Source organism: Bemisia tabaci, chromosome 2, assembly GCF_918797505.1.
Source record: "Bemisia tabaci chromosome 2, PGI_BMITA_v3".
NCBI classification, from domain to species: domain Eukaryota; kingdom Metazoa; phylum Arthropoda; class Insecta; order Hemiptera; family Aleyrodidae; genus Bemisia; species Bemisia tabaci.
The window spans coordinates 21,902,956-21,926,710 of NC_092794.1; the positions used below are offsets into that span (position 1 = coordinate 21,902,956).

The 23,755-nt window shown below is 35.1% G+C and overlaps 2 protein-coding genes across 2 annotated transcripts in view; both read left to right on the forward strand.

Annotated features, from left to right (window-relative positions):
• Positions 1 to 4,472, forward strand: part of Npl4 (nuclear protein localization 4) — a 44,694-nt gene extending 40,222 nt beyond the window's left edge. Inside the window, exons 12-14 of the mRNA XM_072296926.1 lie at positions 1,341 to 1,492; positions 2,316 to 2,454; positions 3,598 to 4,472. Coding sequence (XP_072153027.1) covers positions 1,341 to 1,492; positions 2,316 to 2,454; positions 3,598 to 3,891 — 585 coding nt within the window. The 3' untranslated portion in view covers positions 3,892 to 4,472. The remainder of the gene's footprint in view (positions 1 to 1,340; positions 1,493 to 2,315; positions 2,455 to 3,597) is intronic.
• Positions 4,473 to 6,309: 1,837 nt separating this feature from the next.
• Positions 6,310 to 23,028, forward strand: LOC109043664 (DNA topoisomerase 3-alpha). Its single transcript, XM_019060954.2, has 18 exons — positions 6,310 to 6,592; positions 7,573 to 7,782; positions 8,698 to 8,831; positions 9,186 to 9,304; positions 10,179 to 10,349; positions 10,841 to 11,016; positions 11,452 to 11,632; positions 11,982 to 12,199; positions 12,730 to 12,934; positions 13,666 to 13,849; positions 14,112 to 14,199; positions 15,122 to 15,376; positions 16,403 to 16,565; positions 17,231 to 17,383; positions 18,236 to 18,281; positions 18,814 to 19,010; positions 20,173 to 20,238; positions 20,988 to 23,028. The coding sequence occupies exons 1-18, from the start codon at positions 6,398 to 6,400 to the stop codon at positions 21,014 to 21,016; spliced, it is 2,790 nt and encodes a 929-aa protein (XP_018916499.1). The 5' UTR covers positions 6,310 to 6,397; the 3' UTR covers positions 21,017 to 23,028.
• The last annotated feature ends 727 nt before the right edge of the window (positions 23,029 to 23,755 follow it).

Here is a 23,755-nt window from a genome sequence, read left to right on the forward strand (position 1 = left end):
CCCCCCCGGCCTTCTTCCCCTTATTTGAAGTGTTACATATTTTATATCTATAAACGGCCTCAGAAAAAGAGGAGCTAACGGTGGGAAGCAGATTTTCCATCACAATTTTGAAATTATGGATCGGAATTAGGAAGTAGGGCCAATTTTTATCTTGCGCAATCCAAAATTTGCCCATTTTTGCCTGGAATACTGACCCTTGAAGTTAGTAAACAGAGCCCCTCGATAAAATAGCGAGTCTTTAAATTATTTTGGACGGTAGAGGCCCAGGCAAACAATGTGGTTCAAGTGTAATCGATCCCAAGGAATCTGATTCTACAGCACGGAAGCGCCCAGGAACCTCACTTATGGGTGAGAGGAGAGGGGGGCCTAAACTCACAAATACTGAGTCTAGGGCCTGTCCAGTACCTTAGCAGCAAAGCTCTTAGTGGCTTCAGGATTATCAAATTCAGATTTCCTAGGTTCGATTACTCTTTGTCAGCACCTTTTTCTTGACCGTTTAAGTTAGATTAGTGATCCACCACTCCTACAAGGGGTTAGCTCTGTCCCTTAACTTCAGGGATCAGAATTTTGAACTGAAATGGGCTGATTTTGGTCTTTTAGGTATTAATTTAGTCTAAAGATTTTTCGTCCCTTTTTATTTTGATGAAATTATTTAAAGATTGTGATAGGATCCCCCCTTTTAAGGTCAGGAGCCCTTTCTTAGTCCCAAGAGGGACTGGGGAGATCCTCGGGATGATGAAATTCGGATTCCTTGTGGTCAATCCCCCACTCAACCCTGGGGTCTCTGACTTTTTTCAACCTAAAATAACCGAGAAAAAGCCTGGTGTGGGCAGTCCTGGTCTTTTTATCAATTAATCATCTCAGCGGAACTTAACGCAAAAAATTAAAAACCACTGATTCAGGAAAAAACACATAGGATGTAAGTAATAAGAACGTAATGCTGCTCTAATTTGGAAAACATGTAGTTGTTGTGTGAAACATTACCTCCTCATTTTTTCCGAACAAAAATAAGTGGAGAAATAACCCTACTCACTAGAGCCATGATAAGAACTTGGATGAAGTTTAATTTCATTATCCTTCATAGAGCGAGGGAATAATGTATTTTCTACTGTAAAAATTCACTGATAGGAATCTGTGATCATATTTCACAGGAATATTGTATGTTCTTGAAGTTGTTGGTGACTTAGTCTTTACATAAGAAAATTACAATTTCAACATTAATGCAGAAAATATAGTTCATGTTTTAACTGCTTGTTCAAACGTTTAAAAACTAAGGCATGTTTGTATTTATGACTATATATTCTTTAATAACATCAAATTTAATTTTTGTTTGTTTACAGTTGAAAGATAGTTATGGGAATGAAGTTTCAAAACTGGCAAGGCCACTTCCTGTTGAGTATCTACTGGTGGATGTTCCCGTTTCTACTCCACGAGTACCCCAGTTCACATTCACTGCCGATCCTGCAATCACGCCCTTCCCAGTTGGAAACAGGTATATTTTCACCTCTATCATTAAATTTCCTTTTCCTTCATACTGTTTGACTGTCTGCACAGTGAAACGTTTTTTTCTTTGATTCTATTAATGTGTTTCATTTTAAAATTTGAATTATTTAAAATTAATTGAGAGGAATGAAGTCTCCCTCTTTTCTCAAAGCTGTATTCATAAGTAGATCACAACTGATGTAAACTACTATGACAATGTTGTTACTGTAATCCTGCAGTTGTATTGTCGTGTTCGGAATAGTCATTGACTGTACGGTTATAGTCATTGTGCAGCATTGAAACCATCTCAGTAGAAATGACTCTTGAAGAGTTGGTTAAAGAATTCCTTAAGTGCATCAAGTAGGAGATCTTTCTGTTCTTTTTTCTTGTTCTTCTGCACGAACTCATATGTAAAAATAATGCAAAATTCATCCAAATGAATAAGATATTAACATGGAAACGTCATTAAATCATATATAAATTTTACACTGATATGAAACACCTCAATAGTGCAACATAAATGCAACTTCCTTTAAAAACTTAAAATCTGTCCTAGAATTTTGTGAAAAATTACAGCTTATAATAATTAATCAGTGAAATTACTTTCAAAGCCTATGTACCATTTTAGGAAAAAATTGTAAGAAATAATGTAAGAAATAATTGTAAGAAATCTCCTGTCTTTCATAATTTAAACATTTTCCCAGAACACTTGTCTTTTAGTATTTATGACATTTCTCACAAAATACTCCATGGTTACTACTACTAGGCTATAGTGAATGTTTTAAGAGTACCCAATTATCATGTTTTATTCTTCATTTGGATTTTTGTTTCAGGATGATTGATGAGCATCTCCAAGATTTTAGTGCTTTGTCACGCTACCTTTCTCAATTTTCCCGAAAAGATTTTCTTGCTGCAGTGTCGGACTTTCACTTTTTGTTGTATGTAGCAACCATGGACATGCTTCCTATGAAGGTAATTTTCAAACGTTCTTTCCTTTGCTCTTTTTTAAACTTATCAGTGCTTCCAAAGAATCCAAGACCTTCAAGGAAGTTCACAAATTATAAACATTTAATAATTTTCCTGACCTGTTTTACTCAGGGTTGATTTTTCAATACTCAGCATTAATTAGTTTTAGGTAATCAGTATTCTGATGCATGCTTCCTCTTCAAGATTTCTTGCAGAACATGATTTGAATAATGAAAACTTCTAAAATTAATACCTTTTTAAGGTATTGACGTTTTTATCCAACACTGGTTATGAAAAATTTGAATTTTCTGCTCACAAGATAAACCATAGTCTACGAGGACCAAATTGCTCTCTACGAAGGTTTTGATAGGCATCTTAATCGAGCAGTATTCCTTCCCAGTCATTTTGTTTTCTAAATGTAAACAACGTTCAATAGCTGATTCAAAGTACTAAGAATGAGGTTGCTGTATTTTTCATCTGGAAGGTCCAGTACGGTAACATTTAGTGTTCGTTTTAACTCGAGTAAATCATTTTTTTCTTATATTTTTTTTAAATGAGTGGGAAGTTTAAATTTTTTCCTAAAAAACGTCAATATTTTGATAAGGAATTACTTTGAATAATGTTCATTATGAAAATCGAGTACTACAGGAAATCTGACAAAAAACATAAACCATACCGCATAAATTCATACCTTGTCTCGTGGTTCATTCCAAATCTTTCATGTATCAACTTTAAAAGCTAACTCTGACATGATAAAACATTGTAAGTGTGGAACCAATTATATTGTAGGCCATTTTTTAATTTGTAGTTTTGGACTTGTTAGTCGGTGTCGCCTGGTTCTCTCCTATCAAACATCGACAGATGAAAGATAGATTTAGCTGTCAGATTGTCAGATGAACTAAACAATTTTTTTTTGAAATCCAAATCAACCAATCAAGAACTACACAGAAGTGGTTTATGTGTACAAATTGTAGAAATTGAAGTTTGAAATACCTACAGCCCATCATCAAATGTCAATACATGTATGATTATTAAAATCGCATTTTTAACATAATCAACTAACCTACTACCACTGACATTTCATACAGAGACACACCTCAAGTGCGCTTTATCATTATACTTACCTTACTTAATTTTTTTATCTTTCAGGATTTCATGGGTCCATTATTAGAAGCAATTCGTGATAAAAATAATGAGAAAGCTATTGAATGGTCGCAATCAGAAAATTGGGCGACTCTGGAGCAAGTAATTTCCGCAAGTCGAGGAGACACAAGTGCAAATACCAGTTTTACATCGAATAACACCCAAGAACCAAACACTTCAACAAATGCATCAGATGTCCATCCTGACCCATCGGGTGAAGCCCAATGGACTTGTCCGTACTGCACTTTTCTCAACTTACCTCATCTTGTTAATTGTGAAATGTGTAACCTACCGCGGTAATAATTGTGGTTGCTGCCCAGGAAAAAAAGTATCGCTTTACCTTTAAGATTGGCGTTGCGTCATTTCTTCTTTGTTGCTTGAGTCTTGTCTGCAAATTGCTCAGGTTTGAAGGATGGCGCACCCGGGTTTAAGTCTGTCCAAATTTGAGCTCTAGGTCTTGAATTTCTCTAAGTCTCCATGTCTACTCAAATCAAAATCCTTTGTGAGTTTCAGAAGTTGATACTTTCTGGTCTGAAGCAAATTGTAGACTCAATCCAAGCACCAAAGTATTAAAATCTTCTGTCCCCTTGTTTCCATTGTCGTTGTTTCTCAACGAATTTTCTATACTGATAGAAGTTTTATGTAATAGCCTCTTTGATGACTCTGTGAAGTTTTTCTTGTTTTTAATGATTTTTTTTAAAAAAAATCCAATCTCTAGGTTAACAAAGTTTTTTATTTTTATCCTTCCATCTGCAAGTTTTTACAAGGAACTTAAAGTTTTAGATCAGCAACTGTAAAGACTTTGTCAAAGTATGTTTGCATTTTCTCCCTCAAGGTTGGAAGGGACGAAGAAGCTAATAAAATTTTGTTTTAACACCGAATACTTAGTTATTATTTTTTGCTCTTCAATACTTTTCCCTAGCCCTCTTGAAATTTAGAAATACCTAGAATGATAAAAATATCCTTGATAGGTACTGTTCTTTCTCTCCTTTATTCATGATTTAAGTTAATGAAAGTGTAATAAACTCGAGGCCTTTTGAGATCATCTCATTATCAAAGGCCCACTACTTAGAGTAAAACCACTCGCTATGCAACTTTCACAGATATTTTGAATTTTATGAAATGATTACCTACATCACAAGAAGTCAAATGAAATATTTTTAAAAGGATAAATAGCAGTTGAGCTTTTTCACAATTTTTTCTCATAATTATTTCCAGCAATTGAAAACTTTAAAAATTAGAGTGCCAACATTTCTCCGCCTTTCATTCATTCAAATTTCAGCTGAGAAAGCAACTTTCAAATTCACTTTTTAGAATAGTACCAAAACCGTCCTTTCTGAGCAACCTTCGAATCAACCAAATTTATAAGTTCTTAAATTTTTCTCTAAAGAACAAGTTCACCTAATCTCTTTTCATTATCTCACCCAGGAGTGCACTTTTTTAAGTTTGAGCAAGAGAGAATGAATGATAATAACTCTTCTGATTTCTAATGGATTCCGCAGTTTTACATCACAGACAGGATACATCTCTGTCTCTTACACCAACAATCAATCACTTTTCCAATTAGTTTTACAAGCAGTTTCTTCTAAGGAGGCAAACTGCATGTTGAAGTACCTATGACAATGCGCCAAGCAATAAATCAACTTTATCCTAAGCCATAGGAAGACCAACTTCAGATTTTAACTCTTCTCTCATTTCTCCAGTAAATCAAAGTTCTTGAACAATCGGGTGTTCTTCTGATTTTTCAAGGAAAACCAGAGCAATGTCATGAGTAAACTCAAGAATCTTAGACCCCATGATTTAATGTTCCTGCAAGTTGTAGGTTTGGATCTCATGACACTTGGTGAGATGCTGAGTAATTAAAGTGATAAGATAAAGATGCTGGGTTTCTTTATAAAATGTTAACAGAGTTATTGCGGTTAGAAGAATGTGGTGAATGATGATATCCATTGCATTCTATGGCCTCTTTTAAGCTTTCCTTCAACGAATGCTGATGGGTGCAAAACATTATAAACTGCATTTTTCATATGTGATGAACAACAAGAACTGATCCCTCTCTGCGTTGTGTAGCACTTGAATTTTTTTTATTTCTTCATCATTTCTCACCCGAAGTCTCCTCTTTTCTGGGGAGTCAAGGAAGAAAAAGTGAAAGAAATATTACCTGGTACAATGTCAATTTTTATATCTTGGGGAACCTTTTGAATTTACATCTTCAGATTTCTTCACCTGCACCCCATATCGGCGGTGAAACTACCAGACAGACCACGTGTCTCGTTTGCGGTGTTTAAAAATCTCCACTCACATTTTATTTTTTTGAAGGAGATCAAATAAATATCATTCCTTACAATTTTCACAGAATACGTGGTTTGGTAGTTTCACCGTCGATATGGCATGGCGTTCACATGTCTGGATGGAGGTGTCGTTTGTCAGATATTCCCGCCAATTTTTGTATTTTGTTCCTCTGACATTGATGTCCAGTCCGACTCCGAAGTTCAGAGTGAAAAGTTTATGACCAGCTTGTTCATGGAGGAAAAATGTGAAAGCTCATGCTCTTGTTGACAACTTATGGCACCATCGGTATTTATTTTACTTCCAACTGTATCAAATCTTAGCAATGATTTGAGCTTCAATTTGTTTTATTTTAAATTAATATAAATTATTTTAATGCTGCAGTTGGCTAACTTGCTGTGTTTTGATTGTTTTGTTTACCTGATTTGAATTTGAGGTTATCCATGGAGGTTATCAACAAAACAAATAGGATTTCAGGAAACATGTACCCGTGCGTGTTTATTTTCTGCTCATTCAAATGATATTATTCAGGAAAGTCGACCTTTTTGTTACTTCAAAACTTCCAACTTATAGAGTGCTTTATTCGCGTCTCTTCTGTAGTCGCCAAATCAGTACGCCCGATGAAGGTATAATGAAAGTTCTGAACGTTGCAGAGAAGAATGATGCTGCCAAACACATCGCTGGATTCCTATCTAATGGCACATCCAGAATGGTAAGCGAACCTTAGCTTGTATCTTTCTTGTCAAATTCATCGCGCAATTCAGTAAGCTGATAATTGTAATGTTATTATCTTTATCGCCGAGTCGTGAATCTGGCATGGAGTTACAAGTTTGACTGGTTTTCAGTTTTGCAGTCACATATTGTTCCTCACTCGCATATTACTTGTCTACTCTTTGGATACATAGGTGTGTCGAAAACAGATAAGGAATTTGCTTTACCTGTTTTCGTCTTGCGTACGAGCTGAGTGAGCACCCAGATAGTGCGCAAGCAAGAAACAATATTTCAGAGCATTCGATTGTTAGTTTTATCTGTTTTGTCATCGTTTGCCGCTTAATGGACTAATCAACTTGGTCATGGCACTCTCCTCAATCATTGGAGAGGCATATCAACCGAATTATCCAGAATATTTCTGTGATCCCACTTTTTAAATTTTTCTAAATACTACGGGCTCTATCACATGGCAAGACTGACTTTCACCATACAAACACCAGGTTCATTTTTAATATTTCAGTCACCATCATTCATAATGATAGGTTCAGATATCTCTTTATCCAATGATCATCCTTTAGCTGAATTGTAAGAGGACAGTTGTGATGGCGTAACCGGACCAAGTCTTTGACTGGGCTTCAGCCGATCATGAAATTTCGATTCTCTTGTCTGCCCACAGACTGCCAGAAATATTTTTCCAAATGGGTCTCGATTTTTTTGCCTTTGAAATTTATTTTCTTCAATATATTGAGTCGACAAAATCTGAAAGAATCACTTGGAGCTCAACTCACTCAGTTCTTCAAGATGAATGAACTAAAAAAAAAAAAAAATAGGTGCCACACACCCTCTAGATCAGCTGTAAATATTCTGAAAGCATGGTTTTCGGATTTTTCAACTCCCTTTTTTCAACCGGAGAAGTCATGTCAAATGTGTTCACTTCTAAAAAATATCCCATGAATGAACTTAATTTCATTTATTTTTCAGCGTGAAGGACTTTCAAAGTTCAACAAATTGTATGAGTTTGATTATAATCTCCTTGGAAGGAACTGCAAAATGATAATGACCTCGGTATCAGGTCACATTCTAAATCATGACTTTGTCGGGAATTATAGAAGCTGGCAGAAAGTTCCTCCGATTTCTTTATTTGATGCTCCAGTTGTCCGAGAATGCCCCAAAGACATGGAGAATATAAAGGTGAGTTTATTGCTTATCAATGTCCTATGGTGAATTCTGGATAAATAGTTGTGTGCATTGCCACCACCTCGATTTATGACCAAGTGTGTATCTCACTCCGATCATTTAGAAAAAGCGTATCAACAAGGAACGGATCTATCTGTCAAGGGTATAAAATTACATTTTGAAGTTAATTGATAATACAAAAATAAAGTCAGGAGTACAGCTGAAAAAATGTCGTAGATTCATATAGATAATCGATTTTTGAATTTTGTTGGCTGTACTTTTGCGCAATCTAGGTCATGCTGTGTTCTCTGCAGCCTAAATTAATGTCTGAAGCAGTGTTCGAAACACGTGCCGGCCAAACTGCAATTTGCCGGTTAGAAGCCGTTTTTGGCCGCTAAGGAATGAAACTAGCGGCCAAGCCCCAGCCGGGAAAAAAATCGTTGTTTAACTCCATTTTTGGAATTTTTCGGCGCATTTTGTAAGGTGCCACATCACTTTCCACACATCAACTCTTCCCTGCCGTCTCTGTCAAGTTTCATGACACATCGGGTCCTATCGTAACATTGCTGGGTGGTTTTGTATGTGGCCTCCACATATATGGTATTGGGCTATTCAATGGGGTGTTCCTGACTCGAGACATTCGGAAAGGGAAATTTTTCATTTCGGCCCCTGAGAAATCTGAGATGGGCCCTTAGAAAAAAAGTTGCCGGTCAAACGGCTGCTAAGACTTCATGCCGAGTTTTGAACACCGGTCCACTCAGGATTCTGGTCCTTAGCGGACCAGATTGTATGGATTGTACTTACTCACTCAAAAGGTCCTTTGTGCATGCTAATGCCTTAACTCTTTAAGATTGACTGCTAAAATTTAATTTTTTCTCTCCTCATTAAAAGTTTGATGGAAATGTGTGATACAAATACTTTATTTTTCAGAAAACTCTGGAACGAGAGGCAAGATTCTGTGATGTTCTCGTGATATGGACAGATTGTGACAGAGAAGGAGAAAACATTGGCTTTGAAATCATAGAAATCTGTACCAAAATCAAACCAAACTTACAAATTTATCGGTAGGTGCATAGTAACATACGATCTCCCGAAATTATTTATCTAAACTGCAGGAGGCAATCCTTCAGGTCAAAATGAGACTTTATCTTTTCATGAATATGGATCTTAATTTTAAAATTCTCCTAACCACTGAAAGTTTAAGGTTGAAGTTGGTTTTTTCCAAATTCATTTCAGTGGCGGAATCTCAACTGAAATTGATGGAGGCTGACAACGCCTAGGGTGAAAATGAAAATATGTCCTTGCGCCAGAGGGGGATGATTTGAGACAAAAAAACGATTTGATTTGAAAGTAAGCTTAGTCCCATAAGATTTATATGAGCCTTTATCTCAAATTTCAAGTTCTTTCCTTTTTTCTAGGGCCAAATTTTCTGAGATCACGGCTGCCTCTGTGAGACGAGCAGCAGCTAACCTTGTAGCACCTGATGCCAACACCAGTAATGCAGTCGAAGTTCGAAGAGAATTGGATCTAAGAATTGGTAACTCCCTATGATTCATAAAATTTTGACTTGGTTTCTGTATCGATGTATCAAAAAGGGGGTGAGTAGGAATTGGAGTGTGGCAATTAGTAATTTAATCTTTCATGCAAGTTAAAGTTCCGACTTTATTTTTCCGATTCCTCTTAGATTTCTTTCATCCGGTGTGATTCATCTTGTCTTTCTTCATCACTATAAACTCACAATTTGCTCCTTACATTCAGCTTCCTCTTAGTATTTGAAAGTAAGAATTTATTTTTGAGCCCTTCTGTAATGTATGTATTTTATACCTGTAAGTACCTAAAGTAGTTTTTCTGTAATTGTACTTCGTATATTTTTTTTCATTCGGAAAGTATAAATTCACATGCAAGTTTCTAGGTAGAATATCAGCTTTTGGAAGGAAACTTAAGTTTGATTTTTGTTTTATTATTACTTTGTTTGTTTAATTAATTATTGGAAGTAGTTTAAGTTATGAATTTTAACTTTGAGTTGCTGTCTTGTTTAAAAAAATAATGAGAGGAATGTTGTTAATGAAAAATTCAAGAGAAAAGTGCATGTTCAGAGTGTTCTTGCATTTTCACAAAGAAGAATTGTTTTTCTCACCCACGGTTTTTTCGTTTGATAAAGAGCTCAATCACATTTTGAGTTAAGCTCCGTTCTGTCTACACTTTTGCCTATGCTGCATTTTTATGTCGGCCTGTTTGCGAGGTAAAAGAAAATTACGTTCATTTACCAGCAGAGCAAAGATATCAAGAGATGAATTAGGAGGAGTTAAAAATGCATGCCAATCTTTTTAACACTCCTAAAGTTAAGATATTCAGACCTTTAAGCACAATATGTCTATTATTACTGGAGCAATAATATTTTTTCATTCCAGGAGCTGCCTTTACACGACTGCAAACATTGAGACTAAAACGTGTTTTTCCTCAGCAATTAGCTGACACCCTCATTAGCTACGGCAGTTGTCAATTTCCAACATTGGGATTTGTTGTCGAGAGGTACAAAGCCATTGAAAATTTCATAGCAGAACAGTTTTGGAAGATCAAAGGTACATTAGGCTTCTCTATTTATCGTCTTTTCATAATTTTTTTTCATCTAAGTAATTAATTTTCCCCCCTTTCTTTTAGAGAAAATTTTGCATTTAATTATTTCACAAGAAACTTGGACTGGAAGAAACTGGATCTTGGACTTTTGCCAATTAAATGAGGAAATGTTGTAAAAGTCAAGATAAAGGTAGCCCAGAGATTCTCATACAATTAACCAGGCTCTCTCTTTGAAAAATAAATGAGTCTTCAAAATCTCTTGCATCTAAATATGCTCATAACTCTCAAGGAGGCTCATGCTTTAATCCTTAAACTGCAATGCTCATGAATAAAATATAAAAATATGCCTTTTTTATCTTTTTTAATTGAATATTTAAATTACTTAAAGCTGGTGAAAATGAAACCCAAACCCAAAGGGGTATTTGACCCTTTCGCTCCTAAATACAGATTTATCCACATAATTTCACCACATTAATTGATGTTTTTATTTTTTTAGTTGAACACAGGATTAAAGATATCAATGTAGAGTTTCATTGGAACAGAGTCAGATTATTCGATCAATTATTTTGTCAGGTTCTCTTTGATCGCTGTCAAGAAAAGCCAACAGCCAAGGTTGTCAATGTTCGAGAAAAGTCCAAATCAAAATGGCGACCACAACCTTTGGATACAATAGTAAGCATCAGAATTCATTTTGCTAAACTCTATATTTCTATTCTCATTTGGATTTTGTGAAAAAAGTTTTTGTTTTGTTTCAGAAAAATACTGTAATTGTATTGCTGCTGTCTCTTGAATTACAATTTATAATGAAAATCAAATTAAGTTTTAAAGTAACAAGTCTAATCAGATTATTAGTTTGTGATTAATAGAAACATTAAATTCATCTCCAAAATGATTGGACCCCTCCGTATTGCTCTGACTCCTTCGATCCCCTAGCACCAAATCATGCTGGAGTCACTTTACTTGGATTTTCTTCTTAACTGTGTTAGAGCAGTAGAGAGAAACTCGACTGCTGCCTTTCATTATTCCTGTTTTCAGAGCATGTCTGCTGTTCTTTGTGGCGCTTTTCTAAGCTAATTTATTAACTCTGATTAATGTACTTAATTGCAGGAGTTGGAGAAATTAGCCAGCAGAAAATTAAAAATAAATGCCAAGGAAACAATGAGAATCGCAGAAAGATTATACACTCAGGGTTACATAAGCTATCCTCGTACAGAAACAAACATTTTTCCTAAAGAACTGAATCTAAGAGACCTCGTTCAAAATCAGTGTGCTCATGCCAATTGGGGCGGTAGGTATATTGATTTTTTTTGTCATTGGATATCATATTATTTTGTGTAATGTCGTTGCACTTAATTTTTTCAAAAATTCTTTTTTTTATATTTGTTGAGTTACCTAAGGTTCGAAAAGTATTTATCTCAAGAAAAGTAACTTTTCGATAAGTTAGTCGTTGACATGCCTGCAGATTGGCACACTAATAGATAAAGTCTTTCCCGTCTTCCATTTCTTCCTTACCAAAGATTAGTTCTATTTTTTAATTATTACTTCTTAGTGTATTAAAAGTACTACCGCTTTTGAAGTTGAATTAAAATTGAAAATTATTCGGATTTGTTTTAATGTTGATGATTTTATTTTTCCAGATTTTGCCAGTCGTGTTTTGCAGGAAGGACCTAACCCAAGACAAGGCAAGAAAAGCGATCAAGCCCATCCACCCATCCATCCAATTAAATTTGTTGATAATCTGCATGGAAATGAGCAACGACTTTACGAATTCATTGTACGACATTTCCTTGCGTGCCTCTCAAAAGATGCCCTGGGCATGGAAACTATTGTTCACATAAATATCAATGAGGAAATTGTTAGTAGCTAATAATTTTTAACTTTTTACTGCCTCTTTTGAACATGAAATTCTTTGTTCTCCCAATTACCTGAACTCGAGTGAAATCTCTATCTCTTCTAAAAAACTGAAAGTTTCGATTTCAGTGTCTGATCATCCATTTAATTATTTTTTAATGCATTTTTATTGCAATCATTTTTTGATTATTTTTTATCTCTTACATTATATCTGATGTAGTGAATTTCCCCGTTGAATCATTTTAGAATCATCGATCTATCATGTATCTGGTTTTCAATTTCTTCATTCCCCAAATCAGATTCTAGATAGGGTACAAAGGATAGTTTGAGAAGTATTTGTAGCTCCCCTGTCTCGTTTTAACTCTGGAAAGAAGAATTTTACCATTATTATTAATTCACATGTGTTCAATATATGATTCAACTCATCCATATTCCTGTACCATTCTTTAGTCTGAGTCCACCCCTGCATAAATATAGTTTTAAATTATATTGTTAGATAATTTTGCCATCATTCTTTGTTCTCGCCCATTTCAGTTTGTTGCTAGCGGTTTGACAATTTTAGAACTCAACTACTTAGAAGTCTATCCCTATGATAAATGGTCAGACAAAGAAATTCATCGATATACTGTTGGACAAGAATTTACACCAACGAAATTAGAAATGACGAATGGAGAAACATCCCCGCCAAATCTTCTAACAGAACCAGACCTTATTAGTTTGATGGAAATGCATGGAATTGGTAAGTGATCTACTAATATGCTACCTTCAAGGAGACTTGCTCCTTACGGATAGGTATTGAATAAATAGAAAAATTATAATCTCAACTAATTAAGAGTGTCTTGCAGTCATTAAATTTAGCAATTGTATATCAGTTGTGAAATTACCTAACTATGTAACTCGATGTGCAACATTGCAGGTTTTCATCAAATATTTTACTTTTTTGAAGCTTTACTAATAATTATTACTGTACAAAATTTCACTTGAAATTATTTTCCAATGCCAAATCAACCTGCAACTTTTTTCTCAGGAAAGCTCAGTATGGTTAAAAATTTTTGAAACTCCGCTAGTAAGATACTTTTTTTTGCAGTTTCACCATGCATGTATATTTAGCTCTACTTTTGAATAATATTTATTGTCTTTGAACTTCAAGGCTCATATCTCCTTCAAGTTTTGAGATTTCAGAGTCAAATTTGTGCCAAAACTTTTAGATTTTCTTCCTGCATGCAATTGCAGAAAGTTAAAGAAAATTTTTCTGCGAACGATAGAGTACCTTTTCACAGATCCCGTCATTATTTTAGTTGGTTTCAATGGTATTTTGAAGATTAGATAAAGTTTAACTCCCTTTGAATGAATGTTGCCTCAGCTCGAATGAAGCCTCAGGGGAACCTTTTTTTTTGCCTTTGTAAGTTCCATGGCAATTATTTTTATGCAATAATATCTAACCCTAGATGATTCCAATTTTTCTTTCAGGAACGGACGCAACGCATGCGGATCACATAGAAACGATTAAATCAAGATTATACGTGGGATTAGAGGATGGCATCCATTTCTTGCCATGCCACCTAGGAATGGGTCTTGTAGAAGGTTACGATGATATGGGTTTCTTGTTGTCCAAACCGAATTTACGGGCAGAGTTAGAAGCAGATTTAAAACGGTGAGTCTCAATAGAATCTTCTGTCATTCAAGCAGCAGTCTTTACAATTGAGAATCATTTGAAACAATCTGTATCAGATACTAAGCTTCAAGAGTTCATCCTGTGTTATTACTCATTTGCCCAGCAATGGCATTTTTGCCATTGCCAGGCAATTTTTTCTAGTTCTTTGATAGTGCATTGCGGACAAACCAGAGAGGTTTGTGTATTCAATTTCATGCCATCATTTAATTATTGTTTTGTATTTTTTATTTTTGTTTACCAGTATATGTGATGGAGTAAAAAATCCAGATGAAGTTCTCAGAGTCCAAATTGAAAAGTACAAGGAAGTTTTTAGGATAGCTATGCAGCAGGTATGAATATTATATTTAGGTTAATTTAGCAACAAGTTTTACAAGTTATTACTTAATATAAATATTCGTAGACTAAACTTGTGAATTTACACGTTAATATTTGCACGGACATGTTCTCAGTCTGAAATTCTAAGCAGTCCGAAAATTCCAACTTTCCGTAGTTTTTGATGTCAGCTGAAATTCACCTATTCCCATCAGATTCTAGCTCAAAGGATAAATGTTGGTAGATGATTGTGGAACTTGAAAATATGTAAATTTTGGACCTACCTGGATCATTTATAGGAGCAGCGCACATTCCAATAATGCTTTAATTGCTCAAAAACTCTGGCACAGCTTTATTTTTTTTTTTATTGAGCATTTGATATTTTCACTGAGAACCCTAATTCAGGATAAAAAGTGTTTTTGTAAATCTTGCTAGAAAGACTGTACTAAAAATTACATTAATGCCTAAATTATTCTCTCTTTTAAACTGACTCAGGCTGAAAAAATTGATCGAGCTCTAGCGAAATATTACAATACTCAACCTGTGGAAGTTGGACCAGAAGTTGTTCTCATGTTCTCAGTCTGAAATTCTAAGCAGTCCGAAAATTCCAACTTTCCGTAGTTTTTGATGTCAGCTGAAATTCACCTATTCCCATCAGATTCTAGCTCAAAGGATAAATGTTGGTAGATGATTGTGGAACTTGAAAATATGTAAATTTTGGACCTACCTGGATCATTTATAGGAGCAGCGCACATTCCAATAATGCTTTAATTGCTCAAAAACTCTGGCACAGCTTTATTTTTTTTTTTTATTGAGCATTTGATATTTTCACTGAGAACCCTAATTCAGGATAAAAAGTGTTTTTGTAAATCTTGCTAGAAAGACTGTACTAAAAATTACATTAATGCCTAAATTATTCTCTCTTTTAAACTGACTCAGGCTGAAAAAATTGATCGAGCTCTAGCGAAATATTACAATACTCAACCTGTGGAAGTTGGACCAGAAGCAAACCAAGTATTCGAGGTGCCGGAAGCTGTGATGAAATGTCCATCTTGTTCGCTGGATGTTAATATTAAGAAACGAAACAACGGGTCATTTTATTTGGGCTGTATGGGATTTCCAGCTTGTCGCTCTTCAGTTTGGTTTCCCGCTAATGTTATTGATGTCACCATTTCACCCAACAGTTGTCCCCAGGTGAGACTTTAACTCAACATTCAAAGATTGTTGCTGCATATTAGTAGTATGTGCTAGGAAGATATTCAAGGAAGAAAATGCAGTGTGGAAGTTGTGGATGTCTTCTTCATTTAAGCTCAGATATTCCTGAGCTGGCCTCAAGGAATCCAAATTCATCATCTCAAAGCCCCTTCGTCTGCCTTTGAGGGGTTCAAAGGGGTCCCAATTATAAAAGTGAAGGTTTCTGGCAAAATTTTGAAATAAATGTATCAAAATCAGAGAGAAAAGAACATTTCAAGATAAAGTATGGCACAATGAAGGTCAAAATTGCCCTCTCCATGTCCAAAATAGTGACTCTTAAATAGGGCGCTAGCGCTTTCCTTAAAGAATACTCTGTCACCACATTGACTCAAAAGCTTTGAAAAAAATTAGACACCAAGAAAGCACTTCCCTGAATCTTGAAAAGGCATCATGCTATGTTTCAACTCAACTCTATCAGTAATTTACTTTCGCGGCAGATGGTTAAAAAAAATTGTGAAAATCGGTGAATCCTAATGTTTTCTGCAAAGATGTAAAGTCAACTGACCCAAGATTGGCTATTGCCCAGAGCGCATAGGTTCCCAGGCGTCTGGCTGCCACCTGAGACTAATGCAGAGTTTACAGACGTTTTGTGTGTGTTACTTTCAACTTTAAAGGACTGTCAATTGAAACAGTGAGAATAAAAATTCACCGAATAGGAAGTATGAAAATGTTCAAGAGACACAACCAACTGCGCAGCAGGTAAAAAAGTTTGTCTAAGAAAAAGATTTTTGGTGCCGAAGGACAGTTACTTTGGGACACTTTAAAGGCCCAAGTTGACATAGATGCGGCATCTTAAATGACTTTTTTGAAAAATTGTGTTTAAATTACTAAGTTGTGTTTGTCTCTATTTTCTTTGGATTTTTCTGACTGAATTGTCATGAATAATTTGAAACATCATTTTCCTGCTTTCTTTTTCCTCTTTTACACTTTTTAATGGTTTATTGTTTTATCTATGCTGCTTCTCAGTGCGGTCCTACGATAAAGCAGTTGAAGCTCAAATTTACACCAGGATCTATGGCTCCATTTTATCCTAATGAATATACGGGTTGTGTCAATGGCTGTGATACGCATCTCATAGATATGTTAAATATTAGGCCTTTGCGGCGAAATCAAGGTGGAGGAGTAGCAGGTAAGCTCTTAGATTTTCATACCAGTTTTGGGACTTTCATTATTGTAGTATATTATTTATATTAACCTAACCACCAACATTTTGAGTATTGCCCGTAGCTGAAAACTTTTTTGGGCTTTGAAGAACAAAATAAAATGTTTTAAACTGAATTAAAACTTTGGTCATTCTTGTGCTCTATTTAAAGTTTGCTTCCATTTTAATGAAAGATACCTGTGCAACTCCATTTTAAAAAACCTAATTTTTTTAAAAATTAGTCACTATTTTCAACGCCGTTTTATTTGTTGAAAATACATCCCTATTCAGTGGAGGCTCATAGTGTCCACTGTCAGCTTATAATGTATTTATATTCTCTTTTGATGCAAGAAGGAACCCAACTGTTTGCAACTTATTCTGTGAGATATTAGCTAGTATTTGCTGCAGAAAACTCAAATTCCAATTCTTATTCACCCTGAGAACCATCCCTCAATTGACAAATTTTTCGCAACACATTGAGGTCTCTTTTCGCCCAAACAATCTCGTATCTATGAATCCGGAGTCTAACCGGGGATCAAGATGTTATATTTCATTTCAGTCTTCCTCGCGTAAGTAGTTTTTATCTTAGAAACATCTGTATGCATATTCTGTTCATTTAAACTCATCAGTTTACCGTTGTGTTCATTTCTCAGGTCAAGCCAATCAAATCGTGAGACCAGTAAATCCAGTTGCTCCTGCTGTTCAGCAGAATAATCAATTCAACAACAACAGATTCCAACCTCCTCCACCACCTGTACCGCCTCCTCCAAATCAACAGAACTTCAGAAATCGAAATGATAATAATGGTAATTCACTTTTACTTAATTGGGAAACATTAGAGTGACATTGTTTCATGCATGATCGTACGAGGATAGATAAATGCATATATAAGTCTGGAGATAGTTCTCTTTGGCAAGTTTTCAATAATTGATTGTCATCAAAAGGTATATGACACAGCATTTTAGAACATGAAATCTCATGCTACTTGGCTCTGAAGACCTGTCTCTTATTCTGTTCCGTTCAAACTGCAATTAAAACTGAAAGTGGCCCGAACAATAAAGACAGTAGCATGCACAATCCTAGTGTGGAAACAAGTCATGACCGAACTGTAGTAGCCAAAATACAACTATTAACATACATATTATTAAGAGAACAATTTTCGTAGCCTGACTTTTTACCTACAATGAACTCAAAATACAGGGTCAAGGCCAAAAAGCATATCGATGGCCAAAGTTTGCGACGCTGTAGACTTCCTGGCACACTTTATTTTTTCCTTGGAAAATGAGTAAATATAATTTCTTGAAGGATTCTTTGTTGCCTTCTATCAGTGGAAATCACTAGTTAATGATTTTTACTCTCATTCAGATGAATCTTTAAAGAATTTACATATGGCGAATGGAAGAGAGAATTGAATTAATCTCATTCAGCATAGGCTTTTTGTAGGACATAGGGTCATGATAAGCTTTAAACAGTAGTAGATGGCCAGAAGGAATGTACCAAGTAAGCGAAAATTTGAAAATGCCGAATTTACCTTCCTTTTATTTATTTATCCTCTCAATTATCTCATTTAGGTAATTTTTTATTTGTCATACCCTTATATCATCACAAAAAATGTCTGTCTAAAATCACTCTCATCAAGGACCCATTTACTTTTGCAGATAACCCAGACAACGTTACATGTAACTGTGGAATACCTGCAAAAAGGTGAGGCTGAAGTTGAAATAATTGTATTCTGCAAAAGCATTGTATAGTAATAAAAGATGTATGTACATTTGCAAAGAATGTATTTCTTCAAGATCATACATTTTTTGGTATATCAGACTCTCCGTTTTTTTTTTTTTTTTCTTATTGTTTCTACTCTCATTAATTTTCATTAAAGACCTATTCATGGTCAGTGATAATATTGGGGGGGGGGGGGGGGGGTCACTTTTTAAAATACCATCTCAAGGAGGAGGAGTCTCTTAAAAGTAAAATAATTTTCACAATTTAAGGAATAAATATGTGCAATCATGAGAAAATAAAATGGACAATAGTCAGGCTATTTTTTTCACGTCTATGTCCTAATATTACTAACTCCCTTTAGCGCAAAATCTAGCACACATACACCAATGAGGATTCAACATACAGGCAAAGATAGGTACGGAAAATTTGAAACATAAGATAAAATAATATTTATGTTTTACAAATTATTTATCTTTTGATGTCAAAGTTTTCAAATTACTTTTTTTTTTCGTAGATTTACAGTGAGGAAAGAGTCTCCGAACCAAGGGAGACCGTTTTTCTCTTGTTCCAAAGGTATGGACGAAAAATGCACTTTCTTCCAATGGGCAGATATTGACCCCATGCAGCAACAACAACAGCAGCAAAATGGATTTCGGAATAATGATAATCGAAATAGGTTTCCGCAGCAGCGAAATTTCAACAATAGACAAGGTAAGACAAAAGTAGTCATAATGAGGGAAAACTGAAATTTGTGTGTTAAATTCAAGTAGGCACAAAATGGAGACTCAGCATGGAATATTATTTTTCTCTTATCAATGTACCACACAAATAGTATTCTTATATGCATTATCTTAAAAAGTTGCCCATAAGGCCATTGCAACTCTTGTACTCATAAAGTTATAAAAGAGAATGACCTCGGAAGTAAAAAAATTTACTACAAAGTGAAACCACGATGCAGTATGTTCCATTTAAAGTTAACATCAGATTCTATGTCTGTTAAGCTATTATTCTCAAAGGCGGACTATCAGACTATCACTAAAACTTACAGATGGGGAAAACCAGTATAAATGTAGGTCTCAAACAGGTTGGAATTGAAGTTATTTGTTGAAAGTAGTCAACACGATATTTATTTAAATGGAAGGGGCCAGTGCATGGATGTATCAAGTAATATTTCTAGGAAAATTTAGATATTACTGTACGGTAACCCTCTTATTACTTCTAAAAATTTAGTGTTTAAATTAAATTTTCAGTATCCAAATATATTCCATTTCATTTTTACTCAGGGCACGAGGCCATATGTAAGTCTCTGCCTGTAACTTTTTTTCGCATAATGGCTTATATGCCCCAAAACATGTTCATACATCAAATTCCTTAGTTATCTAATGCAGCGGTTTGTGATTCGCTGGTAGCCCCTTCCCCTGATCATTCTTCCTGTATATTTCAGTGGTGTGCTTTCTCTCTGAAAACATCAGTCTGCCCCCTCTCCCCCTCCAGTCATTGCACAATGCAAGAACACTCCATTATAGTTTTACTCCCCTCATTCGAAGACTTGAGTATGTAGATTTACCATAAGGAATCTCTCTAAGAAAATCCTTTAATCACAGAGGACGACCAGTAAATGTGATATGGTTCCAGTAGACCATGACTTCTCCGAGCGAACGTTTATCCAAGTGACGGACACATGAGACGTTAATAAGACTGATTAACAATGTCATTTCAACGTTTATCAAAGTGATGGACACATGAGATGTTTATGAGACGTTTATGAGACCAATTAACAATGTTATTTCAAAGTTGAAAACTTCAAATTTGACTTTCGTTTCATTTTCTGCTTTTCATGCTGTTGTTATAGTTTCACTCCATTTCCTTGCAGGTAATCAGCACGGAGCAGGTGGAGGAGATAGAGCGAAACGGAAATGTTCCAATTGTAGGCAAGAAGGTAATATGTTGCTCTTAACCATCTTATCAATTGCATGACAATAAATTAGAAATGAAATTTTGTCATTATTTTGAGTTTTGCCCATAGACAGCATCCGTGAATAGTAAAGAGCTAAGCAAATGTACATTTCCAAAAATTATCAGTACGTACAGAAAAATCGATAGGAGATATACTGTTCCTAAAATTAGTAAAAAAAAAGTGGGTACATATTCTGTTAATGCAATCCTGATGATATGATCAACTGCTCTTTAGGCGCAAGTATGATTGAAGAGAGGAAATTTAAAATTTCTCAAGCATCATCGGGTGTTCATAAGGTTTTACATGTTGTTCCTCACCTTAGAAGAACCTAAATGATCTTGCTTTCGGACAAATTTCTGTAAATTTTGACAATTATTAATTTAAAGCCAAAAACGTTTATTTTTTTACCACTAGGTACTTGTAGACTGAGAAAAAACCTGCAATCATTACAACTTCTACTGATGTCTCGGATTTTTGGAATTTTCACTTGCCTCCTGTCATTTTCTGGCAGAAAAAGTTGAATCAAAGGGTTATAAGAGAGAAGAACATATTTTTCTTGATTTTTTTGCTGACTTAAATAACAGATTGAATCGATCACCGATACGGCTTTATTTTTTAATGAGTGTGCACTGTACAGATAACGAGGAATCCACGTAATCTTGTCTGCACTGGAGAGTGTCATGGCTTCTGTGACAGTTTTATCATGCTAATTTTCTTTCTTATGTTTTTAGGACACACGGTGAGGAATTGTCCAAATTGAATAATCTGAACAAGTAAGAACCGTGTCTTGCAGGCGATCTTGGAACCTTTAGAAGGGAGAATGATTCAGCCAGTCTCTGAGTGCTTCATCGACCCAAGATAACCATGAGAGTGAGAGTAGTGCTCCTACTTCTCTCAAATCTTTGAAAGTGGATGAAAGTTGACTTCATTCTTTTTTTTTTTTACTTCCTTCCTGTTAATGTTTTTCTATTTGTTAGTCCCTAATATGATCTGTACGAGTTTCTTTCGCAGTTCAGAAGTAATACAAGAGTTCGAAAAAGATTCGCCTGAAATGAACATTATGTGTGATGTGATGTTATGATGTGTTCACTGTGTTTTAAGTTAAATTTTGATGTGGAAACATGTATTGCAATACTTAAGTTCTCACCTCGCGTAGTAGTCAACCGCATTTATCGGCCACTGGTGTGATGAAAGAAGGTAGAAGGTAGTAAACATTAACTTAGCGGATGACATCATCCACTGTTTTCTTCATAAGGCAAAGGTTTTCAGCTAGTAAAATTACCATGTTTTGTTAAAATGTAGCAATGAGACTTCTTTTAGGTTTTAACGAAGAGCCAGGCACATTTTCTTGAATTGGCAGGTTCAGAATGATATTGGTCAAAGTGGATGAGAAACTGTTGACTGCCTGTGTGCTTACCTTGCTTGTGTTACCTTGCTTTTATCACTAAAAATGCTTTACTTTAAATCATACAAATCTGCCGCCTCTTACCATTTTTTGGCTCAGGATATGCAGTATAGTGGCTTTGTCATAAAAGTGTGCTAGTGTTCATCTTAAAGAATGCTAAGTTTTATGAGGCAAAATATCTGTTGTGTTGACTTTATTACTACAAGAAATAAGTGGACACTAGATGCTTTCAGTCTAACAACTGGATTGCATTTTGCAAAAAGGAACCAGGAGCATTGCAATGTTGCTAAGATTTGGCAACTTCTTTTGTCTTGGAAGAAAACACGGACCGATTATTTATGAACAGTTTCTATTTTAATCGCTAAAAACTGTAAATTTAGGACAAAAATTACCATGTAAATTCATATTTTTTCAGGGTTTCAATAGTTTTATTGCAATGGATGAAGTTGCACAATCTCAGCAACATTGCAATGCTCCTGGTTCCTTTTTGCCCAACTATTAGAGCAGCTTCGCTATGGGTCAGCCTCCACAGGAAATATACATGGTTCTTCTCAATTACGATGCAATTAGATTGTAATGAAATTACAATTTTTCCTATGTCCTCTACAATGATGAATAAATCGCGATTAACTTGCAAATTAATGATCATTGACATTAGAGAAGCAGTGAAATAATGGAATGGTTGCACTTCTATCTTTAGAGAGAGAAATTTAAGAAAATTATGATTTTCTTTCGATGTGATAATGGTTCTCTTCTTGAAGATAGCTTTTTGGTCTAGGAAGGTAATTTCTCTGAATCATTGCCCACACAGTGCATGTTCCAAGTAGCATTTTTCAACGGGAAAATTGGGATATCTTGCAATTTTATCGGCAATGAAATCGCTACGATCATATACATCTGAGCGATTATCCTCGATTCTATGGGGATAAAATCGCAATTTTATCGAACGAAAAATTGCGATGTGTTGCGATTAAATCACCATATCGCAATTTTTAATGCATTAATGTCTCGATATATTGCCATTGCTACCGATATAACCGCATTAACCAACCAATAAAATTGTTATTTAGCGCGATCGCTGCTACATGGGGTATGGTTGTATCAAATTAAAGTGCCTGAAAATTTCCTCAGCCATCGTACTCTTTTCAATTATCATTTCTCTTACAATTATTTTTTCATTCCTTTTACCATATTTGAAAGGTTACTTCTAATTTTAATGGAGAAGCTTGCACACTTACCGTATAAGTTTATCGTTATAAGTGCTTCTGTGCCTCATTTCTTTACCATCATAATGTTTATTTTTTAATCTGTTAAACTTTTTTAGCATCATAATGTTTTTATATCAAATGTATATTGTTCCTATGACATTTGGCTTGTTTTTTTTCCAATCAACTTACCCAGTATAAATTTTAAAGTTCATTCCCCCACTTCTACAAATTTCTGTGGAATTAAGGCATCAGGTGCGAAAAGGGCATTTCTTGGTTTCGAGGTTCCTGAATTTTCATTGCTGATTTATAGAGCTAGAGAGACTGTTGGGTAAATTTCTTGAAATTTTTCGTTTTCAGCTTTGTAAAATCATGAAGAAAATTCATTAAAAGTTTCCACGAATTCCATACATTTGCTTTAATTATAATGGATGAACCGTCAGCGGAGATTCCGAGACACCGCAACCAAGAAATGCCCTTTTTGCACCCAGTGCTTCGATTCTTTAGTGGTCGCTTTTTAAGGGGGTGAAGAGAAAAATGTTGACTTCGATGTGTGTTAGTTTGGGGAGGTGTCTTGATTACTTTTGAAAAATTGATAAGATTAATAATGGCCAAAAGTACAAACAACTTAATAGGTCCAAAAAAAATTTACAATGAAACAAGTCAATCACGGTTTTTCACCTGTTTTTTGCATTAGCATAGGCATGCATTCTAGTGCCAAATATTACCAATGGTATTTTTTTAAAAAAGAAGTATTCCAATTTCGAGTCTGGTTAAAACTTGAAAGATTAGTTTATACCAAAACTGACGTGCTTCATCTTCCCTTACAAGAAAGAGGAAAGCAAACTTATAGGTATAATTTGGTCGCTGCTACATTAAAGGCTCACTT